This window comes from Psittacula echo (genome assembly GCF_963264785.1).
Source record: "Psittacula echo genome assembly, chromosome: 1".
Taxonomy (NCBI): Eukaryota; Metazoa; Chordata; class Aves; order Psittaciformes; family Psittacidae; genus Psittacula; species Psittacula echo.
The window spans coordinates 8181588-8198826 of NC_137735.1; the positions used below are offsets into that span (position 1 = coordinate 8181588).

Genomic DNA, 17239 nt, shown 5'->3' on the forward strand with positions numbered 1-17239 from the left:
TAGGACAGAAATAGGCTTCGTTTCCGGTCAAGTTGGTCTCTCTGCTGGATGTTCTGAGGTAAATCAGCTCCGCAAAGGGGTGTACAGGCAGCACAACATATACCCCTGGGAAATGTGGCCCGCTTTTTATACCGTTAATGGTATACACTACGTTCTCCTGTAGCCTGCACTTGTTAACATCCCTTGTCCACAATAAGAGAATTGTTTTATGTAGGATACATCATTGCTGTATGACAGTGAGACCCTGGAAAGACAAAAGTCATTGCCCGTACTGATTTCGTGACATTCAGTGTTCACTGCTTCCCCCAACTGTGCTTTTTGGGGGTAGGTTTGGTTGTTTTTCCTCAGATACATAAATTTCACACACCTTTTATTTATGCCACCCTCTGCATTCAGGTTACAGTAAGAAAATTCATTAAAGAAGGCATTATCAGGTGCACCTTCAGGAGAATTTAAGCCCACTTTGTATTCAGCTGTTCTCAGCTAAAATGTATACAGATAACTCCGCCTGATTCCCACCCATATAAAGTTATATAAATTGGCAAAGGTAAATTTAAAATGAAAACCAGAAGTCATACATAAAATCAATTGTATTTTTATTCAGCTCTTCAGAGACTTTTAAGATTAACTACAAATATTCATTAAGCCTTTTCCTTAAAGGCTATCCAAACAATTGTGTGTTTTAAAACAGGTTAGCTATCCCAGTAAAAAGCAAAACAAGAACAAAACAACAAACCCTGTGATACATCTTTGGAAGAAAATTTATTGTAATGCATGTAAAAGCTTGACTATTTATACCTCAACTACTGAAATACCTCAAAGTCGACATCTCTTGAGAAACGGCACTCGGAACTTTAGTCAGTTATGTCTTGCTGAGGTGTAGCCTGACTGGCATGGTACATAGCTGCAGTTTACCAAGTTTCAACGCAATAAAAATATACTGAAGAAATCATATAATAACCTGGTATTTTGGTTTCAAGTTATGACAAGCCTTGTGGTAAAGGACTGCATTCATCTAATGGATTCAAAATACATCCTGCTTGGTCAAAATGCCCTTTTTTATTTTATTTAGCAAACTATGTTAACCTAAAAAAAATCAATGGATAACATTTTGTCAATATTTTCTGGAATGCTACAATTACAGAAATAACACAACTGTGGAAATAACTAATACAGCCACAGCCCATGTTTTCAGAAACACCTCTTCAGCTGCAGCACATGGGGATATTTGGGCTCTACATGTATACACACATATGGAGTATTTATGCTGACGTTGTGCACCCACATATAGATTGTCTTATTGTAATGACATTACATTTACCTAACGTACTTCAGATTACTAACATTGCCCACCCACAAGTCAGTGATGTGGAAAACCATATACACACACAGCTGAAAAAGCAACACTAAATCACTGAAAATTCTTTTAAGTATTTTAGCCTATGACATTAGTTGGTTTTCTTTTTCTTAGAAAAGTGCTATAAAAAGACCAATTCTAAACCCTCTTCTCATGTTTAAGAAAATGTATTTCTTGTTACTGCAAGGAAAGATCTTCTCTAGAAACAGTCCTATATGTATATGTGGTTCTTTAGATGATGATCTGAAACTACCATGAAGATGTCTATTTTTATATCGTATTATTTTCATATTCAGTGATTTATTCAAGATACTTATCACATGACTGCAGGGAAAGGCTACAGTTCCTCCCTCTGCTGTCTCTAAGAATATGGACTTTTAACAAGTTGGGTTTTAAACACAGCCTTGAAGAAGCTTACAAACTTTGGAGGCATGCCAGATCATACTGAGAATTTAAACTTGGGGAAAAAATGCTTGTTTTAAGGAATTTAAGCCAGGCACTATTATTAACATAAATCATGATTTGGTTTTGGTAATTATTACTATGTTTCAAGAGGCACTTCTGTGTATAGAGCACTACCATTAAAAGATGCAAGCGTAGTATACATTTATGGCTGTTACTTTCTCACACTGTTATACTGGCAAAAGAAATAAGATGAGTAAAAGCAAAGTTCCACTGAAATGAAATCTTCCAATTATTTCAAAGTAGATTTCTGCAAAAAAAAGTCCACAGCACAAGAAATCAGCAGACTAAAGCTCGTATTACATGAAATACTATTGGAAACAGACCTGTTTTTCATGTATAAAACCATCTGCAATTACCTGTATCTATTATCCAAATTTCTCAAGGCCTTTACAACTTTAACTTCATGGATGTTTACAATAAATATTTTTATTCCAAATAGGAGAAGAGCTCTAGGAATTGAATTATTGTCAGTGGCAAAACCACAGCTTCAGAATCCTACCCTCTCTTCTGCAGGTGCTTCAAGGACAACATCCCTTCTATCTGTGCCACGTAATGTAAACTCCCAAGAAGTAATGGGTTCAAAATGCTTGTTTGTCTGATGACACCACCCAACCCTGTAAGAATCTTCTCAAGGTTAAAAAACTCTGCAGAGCACATTTCAAATTTCCAAATAACTTTCCCACAGACAGAAGTACTGGAAAATATTTTAAATTAAATCACAGAGCAGCTCCTTGATTTTTTGTTTAGTTTTCAGGCTTGTCAACAAATCCATCTGAAACTCAGGAACTCAATCCTATCTTGATGAAGAGGGACATGCCACTTAAGATCTCTTTGGGAAACAGACACATCCATACTACCAGTCTCATGTCAAATTTTCACTCTACACAATTCAAAATAACACAATATGAAAAATGGAAAAATCACCGTTATTAATAGCTACTATAGATAATTGCACAGTTGATGCTGAGTATGTAACAACCGAGACACCCTCAAGCAATTCCATGTCCTTGAACCCAAACAGTTTGAACTTTTAAAAGTGCATATTATTGAAAAACACCAACACTAGAACATATCTCAAATGATGCTGTCAAATCTGTTCTCAATTCCTTATCCCTCTCCAAAACAATGCTTGCAGCCACATTCATAACCGTTTTCCATCTGGCTGGCTCCGAGTGCAGTTTGGTACTTTCACCACACAACCTGTGGCTTGGCTGAGACTAATGACATCTTTCATGCTTCTGCTTCCAGTGCTTTTACAGTTTTTAACATCCTGCCTCTTGTGCCTGCTCAAAAGAGTTTCCTGCTCAAAACATGTTGGCAGTCAAGATGTCTTCATGTAATCACTTGCCAATACCTAAGGGGGGGGCCTATAAGAAAGCTGGAGATGGACTTTCTGCAAGACCATGGGCAATTTACTAAGGTGATCCTTCTGACTATGCAGATGGAAGATCTTAGGCTTTTATTCTCTTAGACCAAAGCATTAAAACGTTTCTTTCTCTATTTGACCCAACTGTCTGCCTGAGGTTATCAGCCTGCTAAGATGGACAACCGAAGTAAGCAAATACATGCATCTCAGCACATGCAGTGCACAGGCCAGTGTAACAACTCACACATTCTCTAGCAGCTTGAGGCTCTTAAGGGCCACTTAAGGGCGTGATGGACAGCTAGAAGACTAAGCACTGCATTTAGGTCTAGGAGTAAGGCTCTCTTAAATGTATTGTAAATGCTTTGGGTTTAATTTTCAGATTACTCAGATGCAGATCAGATCAAGTGTATATCAGTACCCCATGAATATTAAAACCAGCAACTACTGCTTACGATCAGTCCTGGAATTGCAAGCCCGAAAACCTTTTGCTAATGATAATCATTCTTCAGGCATCTAGCAAGTCAACTTCTACCTCTGGGATCCTGGCATCAATTTTAGAGGCAAAATTACCCCTCAGAAAAAGCTTATGGGTTTTGGAACAGCTGAGCATTCTTTCAGAGTATTTAGATAGTTCAGATGTTTGCTGCATTCTATTCAAATGTATAAAACCCCCCACATCCATCACCTAAAGAGCACTGAAACCCTAAGCTATGCAGCTTCTAGCAACCAACAGATTTCACAAAGCATAGCATTAGCAGTGTAGGTAAATGGGGAATGTTTCCAGCTCCTTCTGTTGTCTGAAATAAATACATCCATAAAAACAAAAGCCAGAAGCAGATTACTGGAATAAAAGGTCCCTGTGGGAGTTATACATCTTCAGGGATTAAATTCCTTAGCCTACAGAAAATGGTCCCCCTTCTTAGTGGAGGGGAGCAGCACAAGGAACACAACTGGTATACTTATTCAATGAGTACTTCTAAAGATTAGTAAGAACTTTAGAAATGGATTGAAGAAGAACAAAGTATCAATGAAGTCTAACCAAAGTAATTTTCTCAGTTAGCCCTTTATTAAAGAATAAAAACCCAAGTTAACTTTAAAAATTGAAAGAATTTAACCTATGTTGAAACTTAAAAAAAGAGGATAGTACTGTAAGTGTAAAGGTATATCCTTATTAAACCCAAGAAGAAAACGAAGTCTGGATTAAATAAAATTCCATAAACTGACATCTAGGGAACAAAACCCAAAGATACAAGTAAAAGTTGAGAGGAACTGAAAAGATTTACATCTGTTTTCAACACTGTAAAAGAAAGCTTTGGAGCCTGCACCTTTGTAGAAGATGAAGTCTCAGAAACAAATCTAACAGGCCTTTTAACCAAACCCACTCTGAAATAATGAAGTTTAAAAAGTTAAAACATACCCATTTATTACTCATCGTATTATGCAAACATCTAAAATGCAAAATTTGGCTCGGCAAGTCGGACAAGGCACTTGGCTCGACAGCCATGTCTCTGGGCGCTGCTGATCTTGTCGGCTGGCAAACCATTTGCCCATGCAGGTGAGGCACCACATGGGACGACAGTAGCACTGCTGGCACTCCCCTTCGTTTGGCTCCTGGCAGTTCTTGATGAGCTTGATGTTAGCAATAGTCTGCATACACCCTATGCATGGCTCCAGTTCCTAGAGAAAGAGGACAATGTCAAACCCTGAAACCATGAAATCCACAGCCTGGAGTTGGGCAGAGCCTCAAAACAGAACTGCCCCATCAGAAGATATCAAATAGTTTCCATCTCCATAGCTTTGTTTTATTAGAACAATTCTTCTATTAGAATAAGGACAAAGTATCTCTTCAAACAAAAAAGCCCAGAACTGCTGCATGAGACTGAATAAATGAAAATGACTGAAAAACCCCATTCTTTCTCTGAAGAGCTCCACCTCTTTCCAGAGCACAGCAGCTAGGGCAAGGTAAGCAAGTAGCTATCTTCATCATTTAGACATACTGTTTTTCAAAAACATACTTATATAAAGTAAGGACAATAAATAAAACAAACAGTTCTTACCACTTATTACAGCAAATGGCTGCTCCTGTCTTCCATCTTTCTAAGAGACATAAATAACAGAGGAATTCGGGGCTCTACTCAACACAATGGGACCTCATCTTGAAGGACCAGAAGTTTACGTAATTTTTCTTGGCTAGTATTGGAATAATTGCTATTTCCCCACAGTTAATTACGCCACATAAACTTGCAGTTGCATATAGGGAGGTCATTTTGCTAGGAAGTGTTTTACAAGTAATAAACAGTAATTAGCATTTCCCATGTGTCTTCCAGCCAGAGCTCTCCAAGAACTTGACAAAGTTCAAAAGACAGCACATTGAACAGGCATGGAGACCTGAATCCCATTCATACTGCTACTGATGTAACAAAAAGCTGCTTTGCTTTGTGGTCTCTAGTTCTCACCTCTAGTGTCTCTTCCCTTGTCAGCTCAAGCATCTGTCCCGCCACACTGGCAGCTTGCCTGTGGAGCAGATCCAGGTGAAAACCAGTCATCTTGCTTTTCACCTTGATCGCCTCTCCCAACAAGGTTCACTGTAGACTAACTCTTGTGTCAACATAGGATGAGAAGTGTGCAGGAAGCAGGACTGCTTCTTTTGGAAGCTGGATCAGCTTTCACTTGTGAAATTAGTGCTTATTTTAGTCTTTTTAGACAGAAAAAACTCTAGCATAGAAAGGTTAACTATGTTTTCCAACTTATTCATAGAGCTTCAAAATAGGATAAATGCCATGTTGTATTTTAAACGTCCATATCAATTTCTGATATTATTTATCACTCAATGTCAAACCAAAGTTCAGTAGCTCAGCTGACACATAAATGTGTCACAAATGAAAAGGCCTGAAAGAAAGCAACTCTCACATTAATAGTATCTTCTATTTTGAACATCTCTTTTCACTGTACATTGCCACAGCTATCAAAATGCACAACTACATTACATGCAGACATATCTGACCCAGTCTGGTATTAGCTAGCTCATGTAACCAGACAGCAAAAAAAAAACCACACAAGCTGCGTAGCACTAGTAAAGATACCAAGTGCTCACTCCATGTGCTGGAACCTCTCACACAGACTCACCACAAGGTCACCAGAACTAGTTTAATTAGTTACCTTTGGTATCTTGAACAGTGCTCTAGTCACAGGTCCAACTGCTGCACAAGTATGATAATGAACAGGTCACAAATATTACAGCAAGGAGGACTCTGTGGCATTATTTACAATTAAAGCAAGGTCATATTAAGAATCACTGATTAATTTCAGCACAAGATCCAGCAAAACCTGGCTATCTGGAAAAGTAAGCTGCAATGGAGCAAACTGCCTAATGACCAGTAACAACAGCTGTTATTCTAGCTCCCATAAACCTTCTGGAAATGTAACCTCATCACTTCCAAATGATGGGAATTATTATAGGGGACTTTCTTCCACTATGCTATTTCTCAAAAATGTCATGCTCACAATACAGATCATCTCCTTACAGAAGGAATGGAAGAAGCAGCCAGAACTATATTACATGTATTACTCAAATGGAAGGTGAGCCCCTGTGACAGATGCACCTATGTCAATACGTGAACAGCATGATGGTCCAGGCATCGCCAAAGAGGAGGCTTGACTTGAAGTCAGCCCTGCTGTGCAGACCTTGAGCAAGTGTGCTAGGCCAGAGCTTCTTGGGATGTTAAGGAATCTAGGCCATGTCTTATTAGGAGCTAATGGTGCCAGCCTGATACGAACTAGACAAAACTAAGATGGCTGCACATGCCCCGAAGGGGAGTTTGACTATGAGTCAGTCACTTTACACTACAAATATCTGTACCCCCTGAGCCCATTTTGCTATCTTGTGCGGCAGTGGGCTGTATCTCCCCTGACATACAACACCTCTCACAATTACTCCTTGAGGATGAGACACCCCTTACCCAGCTTCTGTTATCTACAGCAAGGTAAGCAACATTCTGTATCAGATCTAAGGCATATTGTATAAAGGCTAGCTTAATTACTAGAAGTTGAGTGTTTGACTGCTGTTTAATTACCCTTTGATTACTGTTTAATTACCATATAATAATTACCATTTAATTATCATTCAACCACAAAACTTTTTGGTTAAGCCCTTGACAATGACTTACCTTAAAATTGACCTTCGACAGCCCTAAGTTATCAATGACACAGTAACTGCAGGCTCAGCTATATTGAAAAGTATAATGATTACAGTCTCACATGGACAGGAAGTCTCACCTGGGTGCTTGGAATGGAGTATGTCTGGTTAATTTCCACCAGAGATGTAAAGGTTTCTAGAAATAAATCACTAAGGCTTTGATGGATCACAACATTAGCCGCATTGCTGATGGGAGCACGGAGCTTTTCTCGGAGCTCCCCATACTCTGTTGAGTTCAACCTGAAGAACAAAACATGGAACAAAACGTTATCATGATTATCCATTCAAATACCTTGATAGTACATTGCAGAGGTTACCACAAGAGAAGTGAATCCACACAAAAGCTATTTAGGTTGGTACACACTAGTCAATAAATAAAGTGTTGACTATTTTGTTTTCTTTTGCTCTTTAGTTATTGGTTTTGACACAAGACAACAGAACACACTGTCCTCCTTCATACCTGACAGGATATGCCAGAGATTAACTAAAACATACTAAAATAAAGAAGGGTTTGAAGTTACCAGCATGAAGAAAAGCAATACAGGTACCTAAATCATGCATTAACTGTAAAATGCCTCATGCTCAATTTCTGTCCACCTTTTTAATTCCAATTTACTTGTACTACACCTGAATTCTGATTTATAAATTCCTGAGGACAGAAATCAAAGTTGTATCACGTGGCATGTATCACAAAGTGATATATAGTACATAGAAGTATCAATCAGTTCAGTTTCTGTGGTTTTATGATTCAATTCTAGATAAACCTGAAATTTCATGGTGGTTACAAAGAGCTGCTGAATGCAACTTACGCTTTGAGTTAAGGCTGTAACAAGCTGCGTATCACATTAGGTTTACTTCTGCTAAGTACAGTGAGGCCCACAGACCTCGAGGCACATGAGACCTTATGCAGACCTGGTAATGACACATTACTGTTGTTACCCCTTTTTAATTGTTCTGAACTGTATAGTCAGAACTCCCCCTCTCCATGTTTCCACTCCTTAAACAGCTTTCACAGAGAAGACCTGGGAACACTGCCCTGAAATCCTTGTTCTTCCTGAAGCCCGGTACAATGCAATGCTGGCTTAGCTTAAGCATCAGGTGGTCTCCATTGTTTCAACTACTATAGGATACTGTTGTTTGTTAACAGATGCTATTATCTGTGCAAATAACAGAGATCATTCTATGCAGAGGAAAAATTCACATTGCACACTCAGGGAAATGCGGCCTGACTGCACAAAAACATTTATCTAGAAACATCCCACTGATTCTGATTCTGGGTATACACAATAATCCTTTATCCTTAGTAGGGGAATTCTGTCCTATGGCACTTTTCTTAAATCTTGTATGACTGTATTCTAGCAGAGACTTGCTATTTCTGACATATCTTATTACAAGAACTTTTAAACACTGTTCTCGGTGTAGTTCTGGTTAGCCATAAAATAAAGTTTTGGGGGTTGGATTTTTTTTTTTCCCCAAAAAGGAATTGTCAAAAAAGCCATGATTTTCTGAGCTGGGGATGTAGGTTTGTCACCCTGACACTGAAGCAGTTACAGAAAAAAAGTAATTAGTTATTTAATACTTATTTGGTCACCACTCCACAGGTCTACTCAGGATTTTCACGCTTACCTTCACTAGTCTCTCATTCTGAGCTCTGTTCACCTGGGTATCTCATGCAACCACTGCTATGCCTTATGCATGCTTGCCAGGACCCCTCTGCTCACCTACAAGTCTGGAGATCTGACTACTTCTAATTACATAGTAAATAAGTCCTGCTGTCATACAACTTCACTGCAAGCAGACACTCAAAGGCCTTTTCAAATATAGTTTTAGAAGCACTAACATGGTTTTGTGTACTCAGTTTAATGACAACTTCAGGGACTTTAGCATCCTTCTATTCAGTGTTACAGGTTTCTGCAGAACTTGTACTTTTGCCTAGCTCCACAGAGAGGCTGCTGAAAAAAAACAGCACGTGCCCTTGGAAAACAAGCCCTGACAGGTTGCAGCATGTTCGCTATTATTTACTGCTATGAGAACACAGAAACAGACCAAGATTACTTCCTTGCTTTAAGGAAGTTGGTTTGTAATAGCTCAAAGAGAACTCTCCCCAGCACTGACAAAATTTATGAGCCTTGAGCAGACAAAAACAGTCATGGGTGAAAACCAGCCAGTTGTAGAAAAATGACTACTTCTCCTTTCTAAAAATTCCGAAGACCAAAGATTCTCCCTTTCATTCCTGTTCTCCACCTTTCACCTATGTTTTCCCAGTTCTTTCTTTCTGCATCTAGCACAATCCTCTTCCTAATAAAGGATCAAACAGGGCAGTCCCTCTGTTTAACCACTGTGCATTCAATACTGTACTTGTACAAATCCTTCTAAACAACCTTTCTTCACAGCACTGTGTGGCAGAACTGCACACACAGCATCTTTGAACACCAGGCAGGGACAAAAAGGAAGGGACAAGACCTTCGGAGTCTTCAGCTCTGCCACAAAAGCATTCCATTAGCACCATCAAATATCACAGATGTAACAGCGCAGTTGTTTTACCGGATATCAAATGCCTTCACGTAGGGATTTATACTGGCAACACGGATGGTGAGGAACTGCACAGGCATATTTGAGTCTGGGGTGAGCTCGTGCTGTCTGGAGTTTGTCACTGTCAAATGAATGTCCTGCTGCTGGGCAACATGTAAACAGTAGGTGGTCACTTTAATCACCCATGTGTCCGTGACAATCACCCTTGCTCCTGGGGCTCCAGTAGCAAATTTGTCAATTCTCCTAAATTCTGTATTGATGGAAGAAGCTACTGCCCTCCAACCCGACTGTGGGAGAGCATAAATAGCGAGTGTTCGGGCTAACGGATGATTATTCCAACCTTTCCGTGACCAGTAATATGCCAGGGCACTGGTGACTGCTGGAAAGAGAACAGCGAAGAAGAAGAAAGTTTTCCATCCTTTTGAAGCCAGGTAGAAAAAGCAAAGATGTTTTTCAGGTGCAGCAAAGCACATACCAAGGTAATAACCTGCAAGGAAAAAGACTTACTTTCAGAAAGCAATAAAGTACATACATAAACATATACCCCAAATCATAGTTATCTAACCAGTGAGCTCATCTCCAAGAGAGCTGCTGTACTCTGGATAACAACTCAAATTCAATCTCTTGCCATAAGCAACCTAAGGTAAATTGTTACCTGTCAGTGATTTTAACCAGTTACATAGCTAAATTAAGCTGATCTGAATTTGCAGGTTAAATAAAATTGCCTATAAAAGGCCACTTTTATGAGAAATATATATCTTAAGGAAGCCGATTTGAATTTGCTGGTTGAATAAATTACCTGTAAGATGCCATATAGTTTTAGCAGAACTGTATGGCTAAAGGAAGCTGATTTGAATTCACAAGTTAAATAAAATGCTACTTCTCTGTAACTGCATGTATTCAGATGCAGCCAACTAGTTAGAAAGCTCACTGTGTACATCACAAAGAGGCATGAGCAATACTAAAACAGAATCACAGAATGGTCTGGGTTGGAAAGGGCCTTAAAGCTCATCCAGTTGTAACCCCCTGCCATGGGGAGGGACACCTTCCACTAGACCAGGTTGCTCCAAGCCCCATCCAACCTGGCCTTGAACACTGCCAGGGATGGGGCAGCCACAGCTTCTCTGGGCAACCTGCGCCAGTGTTTTACCACCCTCATGGGGAAGAACTTCTTCCTTGTATCTAATTTAAATCTACCCTTTTTCAGTTTAAACCGTTACTCTTTGTACTATTCTACATGCCCTTGTCAAAAGTCCGTCTCCAGCTTCCTTATCGGCCCCCTTTAGGCTATTTCCAGGATGTTATATACATGATATATACATATATATACATAGCGTGACCGACTGACCCACACCTGAAAAGGACAGGCGGGCACTGCTGAGGACCCCCCAGCTCCCGGCGGGCACAACAGGACCCTGGCAGCGGGTTTTCATCCCCCCCCACCCCGGTGCCTCGCCCGCCACCGCTGGTGCTCACCGAGGGGCAGGAGAGAGTGCGCCAGCAGCGTGCCGGTGCTGCGCCGCAGGTGGTACTGCACGAAGGCCGCATCCTCGCTGCCCAGCCAGGCGGCCAGCAGGCTCTGCACCGTCAGCCCCGCCGAGCGCACCTCGTCGGGCGGGAAAACGAAGCACACGGAGAACACCACGTAGGCCAGCGTGAAGGTCACCGCCGGGCTCTCCATGCTGCGCCCCGCCGGGCACAGCGCAGCGCGGCCCGGCCCGCAGCTGGCTGGGAGCCGTAGTTCCGCCGTGGCCCCGGATGGGCGGCCGGCAGTTCCGTTGGGGCGGAGCCGGTAGCGGTCGGGGGGTGGAGGCGCGGCCGCGGAACGCTCGGGGCTGGCGGGGGTCTTCCGTGCCACTGGTGGGGTCTGTACGGAGCCCCGCTGTCCCGGCCTTCACAGTGGCGAACCCCGGGGCTGCGGCCCCGTTCCAGCAAGGAACCGACCGTTTCGCTCAGCCCCTGTCTCTCCAGGGCTGGCCAGGACTCGTATCTCCCGGTAGCCAGCTTTCCCCATAGCCTCAGGCCTTAGAAACGGCTGGCGACTTGTAAACTAAACTGAAAGAGAGCTGTCGGATGAGGGCATCACCCTTCTAAAGCAGGAAAACAGACCGTTTTACTTACAGGTCTGAAAAAGCCTTGTTTCTCGTGGTGTATTTTATGTACTATTCAGAGAATTACGGAGACAGGGATGTCAGATCTTAAAAGGCATTAAAGAGAGACAGATCTTAAGATCACGTTTGTGCACTCCCAAACACAGTAAAGGGACAGGCCTGGCTGGGATCTATGGTTACTACTGAAGTACAAATAATAACTAATAGCCACAATAATCACCATTTCTCTTAAAATGCAGCAAAACCCCTGCTTGTACCCTTTAATCACCATAAATGGCATGTTGGTCTCTTTTAGAGAATGGAGAAATTGCACAAGTGGAAAAGCACAGCAGAGGAAGCAATATGTAATGTTACATGCTAATACTGATGGGGAAATGTAAATAGGAAATGCTACCCCCAGCATGTGAAATGCAACAGATGGGTTGGCATCAATGGCAGATGGGTCAAGTGTTCCTGTTGTTGATCAATAACATGTATTATGAGGATGTACTTGGGGACCCACAGGCCGACTGATGGGTTTATGTTTGAGAGGGGAAGAGCGCTAACATGCTCTAACAGCTACATGGGACAGTAGTGCAAAAGTCCTGAATGTGGTGAGACAAGTCCGTGTCTCGGTTCATGTGGTTTTATTTATCATTATAGATCTCTGAATAGAAGCAGAATTTAAATGTGGACCTAAAGCTTTTCAGCTTCTAAGCATTTATTTCTAGATCAACAAATTTAATTTCCCTTAAAGAGTCCTCATGGTATCAACATGATTTCATAAACTCACCACAGGACTGACTCGGGGGGATACTCCAAGTTTACTTATATTCACAGAATCATAGAATTAACTAGGATGGAAAAGACCTTTAAGATTATCAAGTCAAACCATTACCTCAGGACTGTAAAGCATGAAATCAGACTCTAGAACTCAGACAGTTATAAAGCAGGTATGTTTATTACAGCACCGGGTGAAAGAGGGATCGCTCCTCCTAACTTGCACACCGAGGGGTTAAGCAAGCAGATATTTATTACACACAAACATGCATATTCATTAGGTTCCTGAGAGTTCCCCGGGGATATTACAATTAGTTTAGGTACTCATTATCATAAGTCTCCTCCCTTTTGGATCTTGCACACTGCCCTCCGATGGTCGTGGGCAGGGGTCTTCAAGATGAAATAAGCAGTCTTCCTCAGGGTGCGCTTTTCACCTTTGGCACAGCTGGATGCCCCAGTAATCACAAATTAGCTGAAACCAGCTGTATCTGCAAGTTTCTGATAGCTGGCAAAGATTTAAAACAATGTGACCTTCGTCTACAAAATTTATTGCCTCCCAAGGTAGCAGATGTTCGGGAGTCACTGTCTCCAAACTAACTGATAATCAGAAGGATGGTAAGAAATACTTCATTCATTAGAAGTATGAAAGGAAACAATTCACTCTTGTTAGTAAGACTACTATAAGACTACTATATTCTGTTATCACACCACAGACTTATAACATAAACATTGTTTTCTTAGACCTAAGTTAAGCTAAAAGTATTTTAACCCTATGTTTTCCAGGCACTTGCTTTCCTTGTATCAACTGCCAGGACCACCACTAAACCATGTCACTGAGGACCTGTTCTACACATTCTTTGAATGCTTCCAGGGACAGTGGAAACTTCCCTGGGCAGCCTATTCCAATGCCTGATCACCCTTTCAGTGAAGAATTTTTTCCTAATATCCAATCTAAACCTCCCCTGGTGCAGCTTGAGGCCATTACCTCTTGTACTATCACTTGTTACTTGGGAGAAGAGACAGACTCCACCTCCCTACAACCTCCTCTCAGGCAGTTCCAGAGAGCGATAAGCTCCCCCCTGAGCCTTCTCTTCTCCAGACTAAACCCCCCCCAGATCCCTCAGCCATTTCCCATCACACTTGTGCTCCAGGCACTGCACCAGCTCCTTTGCCCTTCTCTGGACCCACTCCAGCACCTCAACATCTCTTTTATACTGAGGGACCCAGAACTGAACACAAGATTTGAGATGCACCCTCACCAGTGCTGAGTACAGAGGGATATACTGATATTGACCTCTTACGAATACTGTGTAGGACATAGGCACAATTCCTCCATGGCAGGCACCTGCATCTTAAATTCTGGCCCAGTTTTGCTTTGCTTTGCATGGAAACCTGTGTGTGGTACAGCATAGGGCAGTGAGGGCGGGCCAGTGACTGCCAGGCCTTCCCCTGGCTAGAAGGCACGTCAATAGTGAGGTGAGTGCCCATAGGGTGATCCAAATGGGCCTTTGGCACTTCGTTCCATGCCTCTTATTCCACTCCTTCTACTGCAAAAGGGTTTGGGTGTTGAGAAATTGCCTTAATGAAATTTCGTGCCAAAGGGCAGCATTATTTACCTCAGGATTTGCAGACACAAATCTCTGCCTCCAGAGACAATGAAGTCCAGTGGGGCCTGACCTGCCACCTCACTCCCTTCACAAAGAACACCAAACAGGCAGTTTTCTCCCACAGCCGGTATGCGCTTCCCTGAGCAGGGGGGTCCGAAGCGGGTCTGAAGGTGGACATCGCCAAGGACCGCGCCCGAGCTGAAACGTTCAGCCGCCATGCTGGACTACGCACTACACTACCCAGCACCCCTCGCGCGGCCCGCACCAGGGATAGTGGCTGCTCCCACCCTCCTCCAGGGCGCTCTTCTGATTGGCGGACTCGTCCCAATGCCGCTTCCTCATTCGCTGGCCGGGGCTGCCGTTGGAATTTGAAATCCTGTGGCGGCAGTAGGGGGGCGCTACCCAGTGGTGTTTGCAGCGATCAGGGTTTCTGCCGGCCCGGTCTTTTCCAGCGCTTCGATCGAGCGTCCCCCGGGCTCGCTCCTGGGCCCTGCCGGCAGGTAGGGGTCCTTTGGGGGGTAGCTTGATTGTCTGTGGAGCTGAGGGCTGTCCTGATGAGTTTGGGGGAGGGTGGGCAGTGAGAGCGTGGGGTGGTGTAGGCCGGAATAGGGGGAAGACACAAACAGCGACTATAGGCTTGGGGGCCCCCTCTGTGAGCTTGGGGATGGTGTGGAGCGGGGAGGAGACGACGACAGGCTCTGGATCCCTGTCTCTGAGCTTGGGGTACCACAGAACGGGGACACACACATACGCACACATCGACGGGCTCGGGGACCCCCATCTGTGATCTTGGGGTGGCGTGGGGCGGAGCAGCTTCTGTCGAGGGGTCACGGAGGCACTTTTGTGCTGTTAGGACCAAGGTATCCGGGGTGTGGGGGAACGACGACATGACTTTTGTGAGTTTGGGGATGAAGCAGAGCTAGGAGCTTGGGGTTAATGGTCGGGGGTGATGGGGTGGAGCTCAGAGCGTTGGAGCTGAGGGGGGCTTTCAGGAGGCTCTTCAGAGCATCTCTGCGCATTTGGAGCGTGATGGGGGCTGATGGGGTCTCTGGGTGCCCTTTGACAATGGGGAGGGGAAACATACATGGGTATTTGTGTGAGCCTGGGGGCTTTAATGGGGCTGAGGGAGGTTCCAGCAGCTTGGGAACGTGGGGGTTGTTGAAGACACTCCATTGCGTTTCTAGGGGAGTGATGTGGGTCTTCTGTGGCCTAGGATGACTCGGGAGTATTGTGAGGCTGGGGGAGGGTTGCTGTTTATTTTAACTTACAGCATGGTTTTAAGGTGCAATGATGGGAAGTGTCCGCTCTTCCTCTGAGAGCCTGCAAAGCCTTCCCTAGCCCAGTGTTGAGGAGCCTCTTCGTGGCTGTCTGCTGCTGAAGGCCAAGAACATCTTTTGTTCCTCTGCCATGAGCTGCATCCCGGTGCCCCCAACGGGGGTTCATGGGGTTGGCTGGCCTGGGGCTCCACGTCTGTGGCCTCCAGAACTTGGTTTTGGCTAAAACTGATGCAAATTCCCCTTCCTCAAATGATCTGTTCAGGGAAAGGTTGTGATTATGAGTCAGTTAAGCAGGAGAGTTTTTATTTCATAGAATCACAGAGTAATTTGGGTTGGAAGGGACCTTAAAGCTCATCTTGTTCCAACCCCCTGCCACAGAGAGGGACACCTTCCATTAGACCAGGTTGTTCCAAGGCCCATCCAGCCTGGCCTTGAACACTCCAGGCATGGGGCAGCCACAGCTTCTGTGGGCACCCTGTGCCAGTCCCTCTCCACCCTCATAGTAAAAAGTTTTTTCCTGAAGTCTAATTCTCACTTCTGTCGGATTAAAGCCATTCCCCCTTGTCCTGTCACTATATGCTCTTGTAAGAAGTCCGTCTCCAGATTTCTGAATTGAGATGTTTACACTAAATATATATATGTATGTTGGCCAGCTCTGCATTAGTTTGTATGGAAGTATTCACATCACATACTATTAGTTTGTCCATGAGCAGGTGCTCTGCATCTGAACTTGTAGAGAAGTTCAAAGGGTAATTAAGTAAATTCCATCTTTGCCCTGCATGTTCAGTGGCTTATTTAGGTATTTGAGACCAGGATGCTGTGCCCCAGTGCTCATTAAACAACAGGTAGTTGCCATGAAGACCACAATCTACAAATCATAGGTACCAGAAGTTTAATTATCTGATGCCATTGAATTTATGTTCATGCTCGGATACAGAATGAAAGACTGCTGCTTGTGCCTGGGTAAATATCATTCTAAAACTAGGAGCAGTTTCATTTTTGTGAGCTTTGATTTGCCATAGTGGGAAATTTGCTGCCTTTCACAATACCTGCAGACCTTCAACACTGACCCCTTTAAACAAAAAGATGTCTTTCATGAAGCCTCCCTTCCCCTTTCAGCTTATCACAAATACTAGCTAATGAACTTGTGAAATACAATTTAGATCCTATCTTGATTATGAATATTTTAAATAAATTTGAAATTACTTTAATTGTAGAAAGGCATTTGGTTGTTAGTTTTAATATATAAAATGCTGGGCAAATGTCTGTCTATATGGTGTCAATTTATTGGATATTTTAATGATCAGAATCTGATTTACAGTGGTGCAGAAATAGCTTAGTGACAAACCTCCCCTTGCTTATGAAGCTTGTTTTGGAAGGTGTTGACAACTTTATGTCCTAGTCTTCATTTCTAAAGTAACTCCAACAAACACGTACAGCTTGTAGAGATTCACATGGTCTGCTGTCTCAATGTTGATTTGGAATAAAGGAAAGCAACAAAGTTTGCTTCAAGTTCTACAAGTTAATGTAAAAATACTTTAGCCCAAGTTAATTCATATATAAAGTATGA

At 42.9% G+C, this 17239-nt stretch overlaps 1 protein-coding gene across 6 annotated transcripts; it reads right to left on the reverse strand.

Annotated features, from left to right (window-relative positions):
• Positions 1–598: 598 nt before the first annotated feature.
• On the reverse strand, positions 599–11662 carry TMEM129 (transmembrane protein 129, E3 ubiquitin ligase). 6 transcript variants are annotated; one of them, XM_080622381.1, is made up of 5 exons: positions 11392–11662; positions 9928–10402; positions 7464–7623; positions 5246–5285; positions 4676–4865 (listed from the first exon to the last, which is right to left on the reverse strand). In XM_080622381.1, exons 1-5 carry the CDS (start codon positions 11594–11596, stop codon positions 4825–4827), a joined length of 921 nt encoding a protein of 306 aa, XP_080478507.1. In that variant the 5' UTR covers positions 11597–11662; the 3' UTR covers positions 4676–4824. The 6 variants fall into 6 exon arrangements, 5 of the variants coding, with proteins under 5 accessions (XP_080478505.1, XP_080478504.1, XP_080478507.1 ...); XM_080622382.1 differs by lacking the exon at positions 5246–5285 and adding an exon at positions 5645–5702 and having other exon boundaries at positions 4757–4865; XR_013957306.1 differs by having other exon boundaries at positions 4803–4865; positions 5246–5702.
• Between the last annotated feature and the right edge of the window lie 5577 nt (positions 11663–17239).

What these genes read in the sequence shown, in the direction of transcription:
- TMEM129 (XM_080622378.1), bottom strand. Translation starts at nt 11,596, where the DNA reads ATGGAGAGCCCGGCGGTGACCTTCACGCTGGCCTACGTGGTGTTCTCC. An exon ending in GCACTCTCTCCTGCCCCTCG is followed by an intron (nt 10,403 to 11,391) that starts GTGAGCACCAGC and finishes TTTTCCTTGCAG; the next exon opens with GTTATTACCTTGGTATGTGC. An exon ending in ACTCCATTCCAAGCACCCAG is followed by an intron (nt 4,866 to 7,463) that starts GTGAGACTTCCT and finishes CTCTTTCTCTAG; the next exon opens with GAACTGGAGCCATGCATAGG.